The sequence below is a fragment of the Paroedura picta genome, chromosome 3 (assembly GCF_049243985.1).
Source record: "Paroedura picta isolate Pp20150507F chromosome 3, Ppicta_v3.0, whole genome shotgun sequence".
Lineage (NCBI taxonomy): Eukaryota > Metazoa > Chordata > Lepidosauria > Squamata > Gekkonidae > Paroedura > Paroedura picta.
In genome coordinates this window covers 25,184,617-25,199,477 of record NC_135371.1, presented here as the reverse complement: position 1 = coordinate 25,199,477, position 14,861 = coordinate 25,184,617, and the positions used below count along the sequence as shown (strand labels likewise).

General features: G+C 43.5%; 1 protein-coding gene across 10 annotated transcripts in view; it reads left to right on the top strand.

The window, feature by feature from the left end:
- The window catches only part of FRMD4B (FERM domain containing 4B), a 266,219-nt gene that overhangs the window by 126,943 nt on the left and 124,415 nt on the right, over nucleotides 1–14,861 (top strand). For 7 of the 10 annotated variants that reach the window (XM_077325142.1, XM_077325143.1, XM_077325144.1 and 4 more), the window contains 4 exons: nucleotides 3,438–3,503; nucleotides 5,511–5,605; nucleotides 8,536–8,628; nucleotides 14,476–14,560. In XM_077325142.1, coding sequence (XP_077181257.1) covers nucleotides 3,438–3,503; nucleotides 5,511–5,605; nucleotides 8,536–8,628; nucleotides 14,476–14,560 — 339 coding nt within the window. Of the gene's footprint in view, nucleotides 1–3,437; nucleotides 3,504–5,510; nucleotides 5,606–8,535; nucleotides 8,629–14,062; nucleotides 14,101–14,475; nucleotides 14,561–14,861 lie in introns of those variants that run through there. The other 3 variants (XM_077325145.1, XM_077325148.1, XM_077325147.1) reach the window with 3 other exon arrangements.

Below are 14,861 nucleotides of genomic sequence, written 5' to 3'. Positions count from 1 at the left end.
AATAAACTTTCACAAGAACAAACCCTCTCTGTCTCTAGAAGTCAGACTTCTGGAGGCCTCAATGAACAACTGCAATATCAAAACTATAAGCATCATCCCAAGAATAAGAGCGAACCTGCAAAGAATACAGAGATGAGAACGGCAGATGTGAGAACAAGCAGATGCACATATGAATGGGTGAAATGAGTCAAAATGAGTATTTTGATGTTAACTAACCCATGGACAGTTATATCCCAAAATTATATCCTGCCCTAATTGTTCTTTCTTTCTTGAGGCTTAACCTTTTTTTAGAAAACTGGCCTCTTTGGGTACATTAAAATAAAAACCCGCCATACAAGAAGAAAGGGTGACAGGTATTGCTTGCCAAAACCAACTGGTTCTATAAGTAGAAAATAAAATCACAGTTTCAGGCAGAGAATGAATCGAATTTAGACATATGTAGCTGCTTTAAAAGCCTCCCTGCTGCAAAGTCGTTCTGTATTTAGGCAAGCAGGTTTGTCTCTGTTTTTTTATTTCCTCAATTAAGTTTATTTTTTCCCTGAGGCTTCCTGTTTATACAGAATCTAAATATGTTTAGCGTATGACTTGATGACACTGTGGGGTCTAAAAATGTTGTTTCTAAAAGTATGTTGTGAGTGTAAAGGATACAGTTCCTGGGGAGAAATCCCATGAATATCTCATAGGTTTTACGCCAAAATAATATAAGCCTACAGCAGTGGTTATCAACCTGGGGGTCAGGACCCTTTTGGGGGTCGAACAACCCTTTCACAGGGGTCGCAGCAGGGTAAGCAGCGCGGCCAGGGCGGTGCCATCCACACAACAGCCTTGCATGGTAGATCAAGATACAGCGTTCGTCTGACTGGAGCAGTGAAAAAGAGCAAGATCGGCATGATGGGGCAAGAAGAAGAACTGAACTGAGAAACCCCAGGGAAAAACCAATTTATAGAATCATAGAATAATAGAGTTGGAAGGGACCTCCTGGATCATCTAGTCCAACCCCCGGCACTATGCAGGGCACTCACATCCCAATCGCTTATCTACTGTAACCTTGCCAGCCCTTTGCCTTCACAGAATCAGCCTCTCCGTCAGATGGCTATCTAGCCTCTGTTTAAAAATTTCCAAAGATGGAGAACCCACCACCTCCCAAGGAAGCCTGTTCCACTGAGAAACCGTTCTAACTGTCAGGAACTTCTTCCGGATGTTTGGATGGAATTTCTTTTGAATTAATTTCATCCCATTCGTTCTGGTCTGTCCCTCTGGGGGAAGAGAGAACAATTCTACTCCATTTTCCATATGGCACCCTTTTAAATATTTGAAGATGGTTATCAGATACCTTCTCAGTCGTCTCCTCTCTAGGCTAAACAGACCAAGCTCCCCCAATCTTTCTTCATACGTCTTGGTCTCCAAACCCCTCACCATCTTTGTTGTCCTTTTCTGGACATGTTCTAGTTTGTCACCATCCCTCTTCAACTGGGGTGCCCATAACTGAACACAGTACTCCAAGTGAGGCTGAACCAGAGTAGAGTAAAGCGTTACCATCCCCTCCCATGATCTGGACACAATACTCCGTTTGATACAACCCCAAATCCCATTTGCCTTTTAAGCCACTGAGTCACACTGCTGACTCATGTTCATTGTATGCTCTGGTAAGGCTCCTAGATCTTATGCTACTGCCAAGACAAGTCTCCCCCATCTTATATTGGTGTATTTGGTTTTTCTACCTAAATACAGAACTATACAATTTGTCCCTATTGAATTTCATTTTATTCAGTTTAGCCCACTTCTCGAGCCTATCAAGATCATCCTGTATTCTATTGCTATCTTCAGTTGTGTTTGCTACGCCTCCCAGTTTAGTATCATCTGCAAATTTAATAAGTATCCCCTGTAATCCCTCATCCAAATCATTTATAAATATGTCGAACAACACAGGCCCCAGTACTCCACTTGTCACTCTTTTTCAAGAAGATGCTGAACCATTAGCAAGTACCCTCTGTGTACAATTTGTCAACCAGTTATTGATCCACCTGACAGAATTAGGATCCATACCGCATTTTACCAACTTGTGAACAAGAATATCATGTGGAACCTTATCAAAAGCTTTATTGAAATCCAGATAAACTATGTCCACGGCATTCCCCTGATCCAGCAAAGTAGTCACTTTCTCAAAAAAAAGAGATAAGTTTGGTCTGACGTGACTTGTTCTTACAAAACTTGTGCTGAGTCTTAGAAATCACAGCTCTCAGTTCCAGCTGCTCAAGGACCAAGTGTTTGATTATTTGTTCAGTTTTGGTTTAATTTCTGTGAAAGAACACTTGCATAATTTTATGGTTGGGGGTCACCATAACATGAGGAACTCTGTTAAAAGGTCACAGCATTAGGAGGTTGAGAACCACTGGCCTACAATATAGAAATAAAGTTTCTGTAATCTTTCCCCTTCCTCCCTCCCATCCTTTCTTACATTAGAAAAGCCTGTTCTTAAAACAGACCATAGAAGACAGGAGGGCTGAGGGCCCCTATAGAGCAGGGCAGCTGAGCACCCAGGCCGGGCCACTGTGGTCTGTAGGAGTTCTAGGGTCTTTCACCTACTTGGGTGGGGGAGGGGATGATCTGAAGTTGTGCAGATTTCACACTCAGGATGTGCCCTTCCACAACAAACCTCACATTGTTCCTCAGCTCTCAAGAGTGCCCAGCTACACATTACATCTTACAATTACCCTGCAGCAGGGCTTCTAGTCAAGCATCTGCTCTGAGTACCAATGCGGTAGTTGAGAGAGGCAGGAAATATCCTAGTTGTGAGCAGAGGTCATGGATCTTAGGATCTGACCCATTGTTAACAGAAATACATGATTATGATTGTTGTATTGTTGTAGTAAGTAATATGGAGTGATCAAGGATTCTTATAGTCCAGTTGAAGATATCATTACTTGGAGGCCAATCTCATTGAATTTCCTCCCAGCTAGCATTTTAAGCTTAGCCTTCTTACCTGTTCTGGTCTTTCCTAGGCAAATATTTATTATTCTTTCCCCCCAACTCCTATAGAGGCACAAATACGCCAGCCAAGAAAGCTTTGGGGATGAAAAGGAATCAAAGAGGTCTTAATTAACAGTCCAATGTCTACACAGAGTTATTCTGGTCTAAGCCTTTTACTGTTTGTACAGCATCAGCTGCAGAGAAATTAATTGCCTCACAGCTGAAACAGATCGAACAGCTGATAAATTATACTGGCTGTAACATGGTACATGGATGATCTTGGATATAAATTGCATACAGTGTTTTATTTTCTAAAAATTGTGAATGAAATAATCAAATAATTTTGTTCTTTTTCTACCCCAGCTTAGAACATTTAAAAGGATTCTGTGTCTGAATTGATTCAGCTACTTGTAATGGAACAGTCTGTTTTGATTCCACTGCTACATAATCTGTCTCATCTTTTGCAGATGACAGAAGGGAGACAGTGCCAGGTTCAGCTGCTGGATGACAGGAAGTTAGAGCTGCTGGTTCAGGTACTACTGTGGTTCTTTCTGGTTTAGCTTTTCAACTCCCATCTTTTTAGGACATTGTCACCTGCATATTGATAAACAATGTCCTAAAAGTTCAGGGAATTACCGCTCTTCTGTAAACACAAAAGAACCCCTGGTGTAGATCAACCACGGCCTCCTGCTCCTTTTGCTTTTGACAAATATTGTTTACAGGCCAATATTAAAAATAGTGCAGTCCCATGATTTTTTAAATCTGAAAACAGATCCATTGAAGTGTTATAGGTTCAAATATAATAGGCACAAATAATGGGCTTCACTAGAGAATATTTACCTCAGCAGAGACAGATGTATGGTTCAAAAAACAACTTCCAAATACCAATAGTGTTAATGATTAGTTATAATAGATGTTTTTCATCAAGGTTTATGCTGGTTTTCTAATATCTTGGAGGTTAAAAACAACATTCCACCTCACGTGAAAAGTGTATATGTAGTTTTTGAGTTTTTTGGTATTGTGAAACATTCCTCTACAAGAAGGATGGATTTGGTTGATGACAACTTATTATTCCATGATACATTGGAGTTGGCTTGCAGTATCCCTACAATACACCTCAAATATAGTTTGTGTGCCTCTTGTGGCACAGAGTGGTAAGCAGCAGAAATGCTGTCTGAAGCTGTCTGTCCATGAGGTTGGGAGTTCAATCCCAGCAGCCGGCTCAAGGTTGACTCAGCCTTCCATCCTTCCGAGGTCGGTAAAATGAGTACCCAGTTTGCTGGGGGGTAAACGGTAATGACTGGGGAAGGCACTGGCAAACCACCCCGTATTGAGTCTGCCATGAAAACGCTAGAGGGCGTCACCCCAAGGGTCAGACATGACCCGGTGCTTGCACAGGGGATACCTTTACCTTTACCTTTATAGTTTGTGTGTGTTTTAGCACAGTTGATAGATATACTGTTTTTTGCATTGCCTTTAGCTCTCACCCTATTGCTTGGGATAATTTTAAGTGAATATTTGAAAACATCTTTTCAAACAAACCTCCTACTTCATCTGAGGTGGCAGAAAAGGGCGAAGAAGCCTGTTTCACCCTCTGTCCCATGTAATTAGTCTCCATAAATCCATTCATGCTAGGAATCAGTGTTCCTGTAGTCAGAAAGGACTACTTGAAGGAGAGGATGCACGGAAGATATTTGAGGTGCCCAATGATTGCTGGCTCCAGCTGCCTATCTTTTTATTGTAGGATTGACAACACAAATATGGGCTGCACGGGGGGGGGGGGCAAACCTCAGATATGCATCTAAGGCTGAAAAAGCAAAATATGTGTTTGTTCAAGGAAGCATGGAGTTTATTGGGATAAACTCAAAAACATGACATCTAAAACATGCTGTCTCAACCAAGGTTTTGTGAAGGTCCCTGAAGAGTTAATTATATAAAGGTAAAGGTAAAGGTAAAGGTATCCCCTGTGCAAGCACCGAGTCATGTCTGACCCTTGGGGTGACGCCCTCTAGCGTTTTCATGGCAGACTCAATACGGGGTGGTTTGCCAGTGCCTTCCCCAGTCATGACCGTTTACCCCCCAGCAAGCTGGGTACTCATTTTACCAACCTCGGAAGGATGGAAGGCTGAGTCAACCTTGAGCCGGCTGCTGGGATTGAACTCCCAGCCTTATGGGCAAAGCTTTCAGACGGCTGCCTTACCACTCTGCGCCACAAGAGGCTCTAGTTAATTATATATATATATTTAAAATTTGTTAAACATTTATCAGATGATATGTCAACCCACCCACCCCATCCCAAAATGGCCAATGATAGGCCTGGCAGGGGTAGGAAGGGGTGAGGCCCTGGATGGGCATGTACACAGTTATGCTTCTCAACCATATTCTATACAGTCACACCACTTCTGGGGTTTCTCGAAGCCCGAAGAATGTTTCAGTGGTTTCTCAATGGTAAGAATGTTGAGAAAGGCTGCTCTAGAATATCATTTGTGCAAAGAAGGAAGACTTAGACTCTCACATGTTCACTGTTTTTGTTTCAATAGCCTAAACTTTTGTCCCGGGAACTGCTGGATCTGGTGGCTTCACATTTCAATCTCAAAGAAAAGGAATATTTCGGGATAACATTCATAGATGATACGTAAGTAGGGGGGATTTGTACCCATTGTTTTTAATTGCTGCATCCAAAAAGGTTTGGCTACTGAAAAATTTATTTTCTAATGGTTTAATTCATAGTGTAGTCTTGGATAATAATGAGATATAACTTCACAAGGTCAAAATCGTTGTCTCCTCGATTCTCCCAGCTGGCTTCTGGGTCTTGCCAGGGAGTTAAACAATTCCTGCAGACAAGCCCACAGGGTGTTTTCATGCATGCCGAATGATGCACTTTCAGCAATATTTTGCAAGTGGTTTTTCGTGTTTCATACAGTAAAATCCAGTTGCAAAGTGCATTGAAAGTGCATCATTCAGGGTGTGTGGAAGTGTTTCATCCTTGTTTGGGACCCTTTCTGAGTCATGTGTGGAAACAGAATCTCACTCTACCTGTGGGCTCCAGCTTAAGGGATGCATATGCTAAGACCCGAAGTATTTTTATCTAGCCTAGCCAGTCTTTCCTTCATTTAGCCACCACCTTTCTCACCAGTATAACCCAAAAGTGCCCTGCATTGTTCTCTCCTCCTTCTTTTCCTCTGTGCAATAACCCTGTCAGGTCAATTAGGCTGAGTGAGCCTGACTGATCCATGGTCTCCCAACAAGCTTCCAAAGCAGACAGTAGAGGATCGCAGATCCTAGCCTGACACTCCAATGCAGGGGTAGTCAAACTGCGGCCCTCCAGATGTCCATGGACTACAATTCCCATGAGCCCCTGCCAGCATGCACACTGGCAGGGGCTCATGGGAATTGTAGTCCATGGACATCTGGAGGGCCGCAGTTTGACTAGCCCTGCTCCAATGGCTACACCACACTGGTTCTCTGTGATTATGTCAGTACAGCTTAGTTCTCTCTCTGAAGATTTCTGTGTTGTCATCACTGGTATGTTTTTGGAAGAACTGTCCCACCTGGGGAAACCTTCCTGGAAAATAGAAAGGGTTTTTTTTTTCTCTTCGCCTGCTCCACAAATGGAAAATGTTTTCTGTTTATAAACTTCAGTGAGTTCTATTTACATGTTCTATTTTTCATGCAGAACTATTTTTTTCCCCACTCGGAGCATTTTCACTTGAGAGCCAGGATGGTGTAGTGGTTAAGAGCAGCACATACTAATCTGGAGAGCTGGGTTCCCCACCCCCACCCCACCACGCACACACTCTTCCACATGAAGCCTGCTGGGTAACCTTGGGCCAGTTACAGTTCCCTCAAAACTCTCTCAGCCCCACCTACCTCATAAGGTGACTGTTGGAGAAGAATAAAGAAAATGATTGTAAGCTGCTTTGAGACTCCTTAGGGTAGGGGTAGTCAAACTGTGGCCCTCCAGATGTCCTTGGACTACAATTCCCATGAGCCCCTGCCAGCGAATTGCAGTCCATGGACATCTGGAGGGCCGCAGTTTGACTACCCCTGCCTTAGGGGGATAGAAAAGAGGGGCGCATAAAGACCAATTCTTCTTCTTCTGACAATGTTGACAAAATTATTTCTTGGATTGTGGTGTCCTCTGATACAGAGCACTTATTTCTGAAACTTTGGAGAAATATTAGAAGCACTTAACAATGTCGTCGTTTGTTGGGTGCTGTTTTGGCATGTGAATTTCCAACCTCCAGAGGGCAGTCAAGCCTTTTCTTTCCCTCCACAAGTTTGCTCTCATATTATCAAAAATTCAGCACCTGGTTTCTTTCTCCTGTTAAACCCACATGGCAAACTGATTCTGGCAAGAACTTCATGACACAAATTCTGTTTAGTTAGTGACCTGATAGTTAATAATAAATTGTCCTTTTGTAGAAAGGTTTTTTGTCTGCCAGGGCTTTCTCTCTCATATATTCCTTATGATCCATTATAAAATAACTCTTTAAGATAGGCCAGCAATGCTAGCTTCACAGTTGAAGGTTTCGTTTAGAAACACAAAGCTTGTTTGCTCCCATTGGAATTTTATTGTACCAAGTAATTCATACAAAAGAAAGGCATGGGGTGTCATTGTATGAAGCATCTGTGCTGAACTCTGTTTGCCTGAATTTATATCACTGACCTTAAAAAAAAAATTCCCTTTATAAGGGTAACAAGTTATACCACAGTTTTGTGATGTCTCCAGACATACCTAGCATTCTCTGTCTGAAACTTAGGTCTGAATTTTGTCTGAGGCTGGGTATGTCTCAAAATACCCCCCCTGCTGCTCTACCTAAGACTCAAGAACCAGTTTTCCAATGGAAGCATTTTATTTGTTTCTTTATACCGCTTTGTCTCCCCAGGGTACCCATACCAGTTGACAACATCATTCACTCTTCTTCCATTTTATCCCCACAGCAATAACTCTGTGAGGTAGGTTAGGCTAAGCAAGAATGATAGACTCAGACTGTTTCTGCCCTGGGAACTTCGTTGCTCCAGCTCCCATGTGGGAGAACAAATCAGGGGCAGACAAGGCGCACCGGGCTAAATTGTTCTCCATGCGGGAGCAGGAAGAGGCAGGGCAAATTGCCCTGGCTCAAACTCCAGCCTGCAGCCCAGCACAGAGCCTCCAGTGCAGAAACAGATTCAGTGTTGCTCAAGTCACCCATTGAGCTTCCAAGGTAAGTATTCAAATCTAGGTCTCCTAGATCCTAGTCCAACCACTGCTGGTTTTCCTTTATATAATCCCTTGCTTCCAGCAGTTCTACCATGGTGGCGTTGAATCGGTTGTATGTAGTTAAATCCACTTTTCATTATCATTGTGAGAATCCCAGTCAGGACAGGAATAATTCTGCAACTTTTTTACAGGAACCGGTTGTCAGGTCCAAAGCCTTAAGACACAGAGCCTGACATGATTGACAAGTGACACAGGCGACCAGTGTTGCCTCTTTAGCTTGAATGACGATGTGCAGGAAAGCTACCCTTTCTCAATCTGTATCAAACTTGTTAACTTCTCTTCTCTGCATTTATTCCTTTTAGAGGTCAGACTATCTGGCTACAGTTAGATCACAGAGTTTTGGATCATGACTTGCCCAAGAAACCAGGCCCAGCTACTTTGTACTTTGCAGTTAGGTAAGTATTGACCACACACAGAACTACAATGCAGAATAAACTTGAGATACAAGATTTGAAATTACAATTGAGAAACTGGCATTGAATTTTCCTAGCTGAAGGGGGGGGGTGTTGTTGTTGCCCTCAAATCATAGCTGATTTATCATGACCCTATAGGATTTTCAAGACAAGAGGTTCAGAGGTGCTTTGCCATTGTCTACTCCCACATTATGACCCTGGTATTCCTTGTTGGTTTCCCTTCCAAATACTAGCCAGGGACCACTCTGCTTCGCTTCTGAGATCTGAGGAGATCAGGCTAGCCTGTGCTATCCAGGTTTGGGTAAAAACAATACAAAGCAACAACCATTTCCTCCGCATTTTTGAGTGATGGCATATTATATGAGCAATAGCACAGTATAAGGCTTGCCTCACACATCCCTATCACTTCTGAACATACCATGCTATGTCATGTTTTAATTCCTTTTTTAACCCATGGTCTGATTACTCAAAATGCTCGATATAGCTCTGTGTCTATGTCTATCTACATGGGAAAGAGATATTGCCAAAGCACACAGAGGAGAATTAGGTACAGCTATGCCTCCCAGAGCTGGATAACGCAGCCTAGCCCAATCTCGTCAGATCTCAGAAGCTAAGTAGGGTCAGCCCTGGTCAGTATTTGCCTGGGAGACCTCCAAGGAATACCAGGGTCATGAAAAGGAGGCAGACATTGGCAAATCACCTCTGAATGTCTTCTGTCTTGAAAACCCTAAGGGTCACATAAATTGGTTGCAACTCGACAGCATTTTCCATTGTGACTCAGAGCTTCTGCTTGGAATGCAGAAAGTCCCAAGCTCAATTCCCAGCTTTTCCTCTTTAAAGGAATCAGGTCATAGATGACGGGAAAGGCCTCTGCCTGAGACTCTGGAGAGCTGCTACCAGTCTGAGTAGACAGTGCTGACCTTGATGGACCAAGGGTCTGACCCAGTGTGGTGCAGTGCAGGGGTAGTCAACCTGTTGTCCTCCAGATGTTCATGGACTACAGTTCCCATGAGCCCCTGCCAGCGTTTGCTGGCAGAGGCTCATGGGAATTGTAGTCCATGAACATCTGGAGGACCACAGGTTGACTGCTACTGGTATGGTGGTTAAGAGTGGCGGCTTCTAATCTGGCAATCCAGGTTTAATTCCCTGCTCCTCCATATGTAGCCAGATGGGTGAACTTGGGCTGATTACAGCCCTGATTGTGCTTTTTGGACCAAGCAGTCCTGTCAGAGCTCTCTCAGTCGCATCTACTTCACAGGGTGTCTGTTGTGGGGAGAGGAAGGAAAGGTGATTGTAAGCCATTTTGAGACTCCTTTGGACAATAAAAAGCCTGAAATCAACCCTTCTAAGATGGGGGTCCTGTGGCAGGGGAGGAAGGGTTCAGATTAGGAAGCATGTCTCCCTAGTCTGGATGGGGTGCAGTTGGAGATTGCACCTCTAGTCAGGAATCCAGGAGTGACCTTTGCTGCCTCCCTTTCTGCAGAGGCTCAGATCATGAAGGTAGTCAAGCTGGTGTTTTTCCACCTATGCCAAGCAAGGCTACTAGTACCCTACCTGGCCCTGGAACACCTAGCCAGTGTGATCCATGCAACAGTCACCACAGACTAGATTTCTGTAACTCGCTCTACACTGGCCTAATCTTATCCTTGATCTGGAAGTCGCAGCTGGTACAAAATGCAGCTGCAAGGGTCCTCACTCGAACATCATGGAGGGTCCATATCCAGCCTGAGCTGCGGCAGCTGCATTGGTTACCAGTGGTGTTCTGGATCAAATTTAAGCTATTGGTTTTGACCTTCAAGGCCATTCACGGTCTGGGTCCAGCATACCTGAGGGGCTGCCTGTCTCTTTATGCCTCTAGCAGGGCATTACGCTCTGCAAATCTAAACAGGCTAGTGGTCCCCAGCCCAAGAGAGGTCCACCTGGCCCTGACCAGGACCAGGGCCTTTTTGGTCCTGGCCTCAACCTGGTGGAATGAGCTTCCAGAAGAGCTGAGAGCCCTATCGTAGCTCTCGCAGTTCCACAGGGCTTACAAGATGGAGCTCTTCCACTAGGCATCTGATTGAGGCTCAGTGGGGGAACATCAATCAGGCTCCCCCTTTGAACCACCTCACCTGTGGTGCGTGGTGGCATCTCCAACCAGTGCATGGCAAGGGGTGGTGGTGGTTGGGGCTGTATTTTTTTTCTGGTTCGGTTTTACTTGTATTTTATTGTGATCAGCTGGCTGGGAGGGTCGATATTTAAGTCCAATAATGAATGAATGAATGAATGAATGAATGAATGAATGAATGAATGAATGAATGAATGAATGAATGAATGAATGAATGAATGAATGAATGAATGAATGCCCCAATGCTTTTTCTTTTTCTTCACTATAATGCAGTTCCATGTGTGTTTACCATTGTGCATCCCCATTGGGCAATTAGTCTGATGAGTCATGAACAAAATGTGGCAGCATAAAGATGGTCAGCGTTACCATCACACAGACATATAACAGCCTAGGCTTTTTCACCCCATGTTCATACTTTTCTTTCCTCTACTTGTTGACTGAGAAATCAATTGTTACATTGGCTGCCTGGTTGCTTTTGTGCTCAAGCCAAGGTGCTGGCATTGAAAGCCCTTCATGACCTCGGACCCCCATATCTGCAAGACTGCCTCCAGCCATATGTGCTTGCAGGACAGTTGCCATCCTCAGACCAGGGGTTATTAGCTCTTAGCCCACTTAGGGCTGGATGAACTGCTGCTGCTTAGATCCTGCTGCACCTGTGCTATGGAGCAGGCCACCTAAGGATGTGAGGAAGGCCCTGGGGGAAATTTCAGAGGATCTGTAAAGCAGAGCTCTTTCATGGTGTTTACAATTGACCATGAGCGATGATTGTGGCTTACTTCTATTCTGTCTGTGTTTTCTATCAATGTATTTGTTTCATAAGTTATCTAAGCAGATGTGAACGCCACTGATCAACAAAAAAGCAGGACAGCAATAAAGAAATGTGTTCATCTTTAAGGTGCCACACAATTCTTCTTTTGTAACCCTATAAATAACACTAAGTCTTGTAACAAACACTATACATGTATGGAATCTTCCCCTGCTCAAAGAAAAGAAACAGAAATTGGAACTCTCCATGAGCTTGGAGCTGCTCACATTGTATTTATTCCTTTTTTTAGAAAAAGTTTTTAGCATTTGCTGCACTGGATGAAAACACTGTGATCCAAGCCCTTGAACTTTAGCTGACCTGAACAACATATGAGTCATCAAACTGAGCACCATCCAGATACCATGGCCCCCCAGGAGTCCAGTAACCTAGGATTTTTATTTTTATTTTTTTGCAGGGGTGACTATTATGAGACTTTTGAGCAACCAGCAGACTCCCAAAAATCACTGGTGGGCTGAGTTTTCCCTTAATAGGGAACAAGTTGCATAAAATTGAATGCCAATTACATCTCAGATTAAAAATTGCTTCCTTCTAATAAACTACCTCTAACATCCAATGCTTGGCTGTTGCCTGGAAGCTCCCTACAAATAAACCCAAACCAAGTAACCAATGCAATGAGTACACAAGCCATTAAAAAGGTTTTTCTTCAGTTAAATCAGTGGTCCCCAACCCCCGGTCCGGGGCTCCTTCTTGTCCTCCTCCCCGGCTGCTGCCTTGGGGGCTTCTATACCACTCTGCTGCTGGCTCACCTTTGGTGCTCTCCAGCGGCTGCCATGGCTGGGGCTCCCCCTTGGTGTGGCATTGCACAGCTGCTGCTGGCAGCATCCCCCAGTGGGCGGCGGGAAGTCAGGGGCACCGGTGGGAAAGCAAATGGAGCAGGGGCTCAAATGGCGGTGATACCCCTCGGCAAAAGACTACCCCCCCCCCCGGATCTCAGTAAAATTGTCAAGCGTTGACCAGTCCCCGGTGATAAAAAAGTTGGAAACCACTGAGTTATATGTAATATCCTTATTCTTTGTACTGTCACTTTTAATATTCCAGCAAAAGAAACATTCCTTGGGAAAGCATGAACCTGCGAAGGTGGCAGGAATTAGCACAGCAGTCTTGTGTTGTATGTGCCATGATGTAATTCAATATATAGTGCGGTTTGCATAAGTTAAGTCATCTTTTGAATGACTCTTTTGGAACAGTGACAGGCAGTAACCACAAAAGATGACAGCAGGATATTCACTGGTCATCCTCTTCATCATCCTTATCATTTTGTGGTTTTGACTTGCGTCGCACTTTCAGTGGTGATAAGAAAGAACAGTGCATACTGCAGTGTAGAAGAAAGAAGATATGTTGTCCAGAAGAAGAAACATTTAACAAATTGAGGTTGAAAAACAGGGAAAGTAAATGCGTATACAGGATATGATGAGAATTTCCAGTTTCAGGGGGTGAGAATATTACCCTGCTTTTGACAGCTGAAGGAATTCTAGCATGTATATTTTGCCTTACCACCACAATATAATATGTGAAAAGCTGCACCTTCTGTGCTTCCTCCTCTGTGTGACTGTGAAAAGTGCTTGAATCCTATCTCATTTTGAAACCAGCAAGCCTGGTAGGAAAAGAAGAGCTGAACTATCACAAAGTTCTGTAATCCCTTGAACCAAACTGAATATAATGTGCCTTGAAATTTGTTAGAGAGGATTAAGCTACATGCAACTTTTCCCCAGTCACACCATTGGTCCATGTAGCTGGTCTCTTCAAGTAACTGGGAAATTTTCTCCAACTAACTGGGAAAATTCAGAATATGTCTAGGCATGCTTCAATCTTGGACTTTTCTGTAAAACATTTATTTTCATGTTTAAGTTATTTTGTTTTCCTGGTGTAATTTCTTTGCTCAGTGGGCAAAAGGTCTGGCCTGGGTTTTAATGTGTCACCCGTTTTGGATGGGGCTGCATGCTCCTTAACCAAATTGAACTGTAATCTGGGAATGCTCTTGGAGCCAGGCCTGCTGTGGCATAAGCAGGTCGTAGCTGCGGCCAGGCATGGTATCTACCAGCTTTGATTGGTTAGTCAGTTGTGACATTTCCCGAGCAGAAAAGGTTTGGCCACTGTGGTGCATGACCTGGTCACATCTAGATTCAATTACTGCAATGTACTCTCCATTGGCTGTCCTTAAAAAGTATTTGGAAACTTCAATTTTTACAGAATGGTACAGACAGGATGTTGACTGGAATGAGTTGTGTGGATCATATCAGTGTAATCTTGGCCTGTATACACTGGCTGCTAATTGGTTTCATGGCATAATTCAAGGTATTGGTCTTGGGGCCAACATATCTGAAAGACCCTCTACTCCCTCATAAACCTGCACTGAGCACTACAGTCATCTTTGGAGGCTCTGCTTTGGGTTCCCGTGCCCTCTGAGAGTCGGTGGGTGGCAACACAGGAAGGGACTTTCTTGGTCAAGGCACCAAAATTCTGGAACTCTTTCCCAAGGAGAGTCATCTGTTCACTTTATGTTGCTGTTTTCCACCCACAGGTGAAGACTTTGTTTTTGATTTGTTTTAAAGGTGTGTGTTTGATTGGTTTTAATAGTTTTAAAATATGGTCATATTCGCCTTCGTGGCGCTTTATAAGGGCAGGAAGGTGGGATAGAAATGTTGTAACAAAATAAATATTCTGACAAGATATAACAGCTATGCAGTGTTGAGGAGAGTATTCAGGTATATTTCCTGAAAGATCCCTATTGAGTTATTCCTGGACAATCACAGTTATTCTGTCAGGCATCATCCTTTCATGGTTGAGCCTAATCTTGTTGATGTATTCTGCTATAGCACAATCCTGCAGTTACTGCTAGTTTTCAGTGGGAACTACTATAAGAAGCCAAGCGTCTCATTTCCTTCTTTACTTTCAGATTTTACATTGAAAGTATTTCCTTTCTGAAAGACAAAACGACAGTAGAGCTCTTCTTCTTGAATGCCAAGTCCTGTGTGCATAAGGTAACATGCTTGCTCTTTCTGTATAATGATTTGTCATACATAGAGTTGCTTATTTCAGTCACTTGCCTTCGCTTCTAAATATCTTGAAGGGTATGTGGCAATAGATAAGGGGGCAGAGTAAAACAATTATACTTGCCAACAGTAACAGCTCAGGAATTTGTACACTTATTAAATGCCTCTAAAGTACCTAACATTGGGGTGTCCTGTGTTCAAGTTCATGTTTTTAACAGTTGTCGAAGTGAAGCATGTCTTTGTCTGCTCTGTGCCTGTATGGGAGGTCTCCTAAGAACACCAGGGGGCA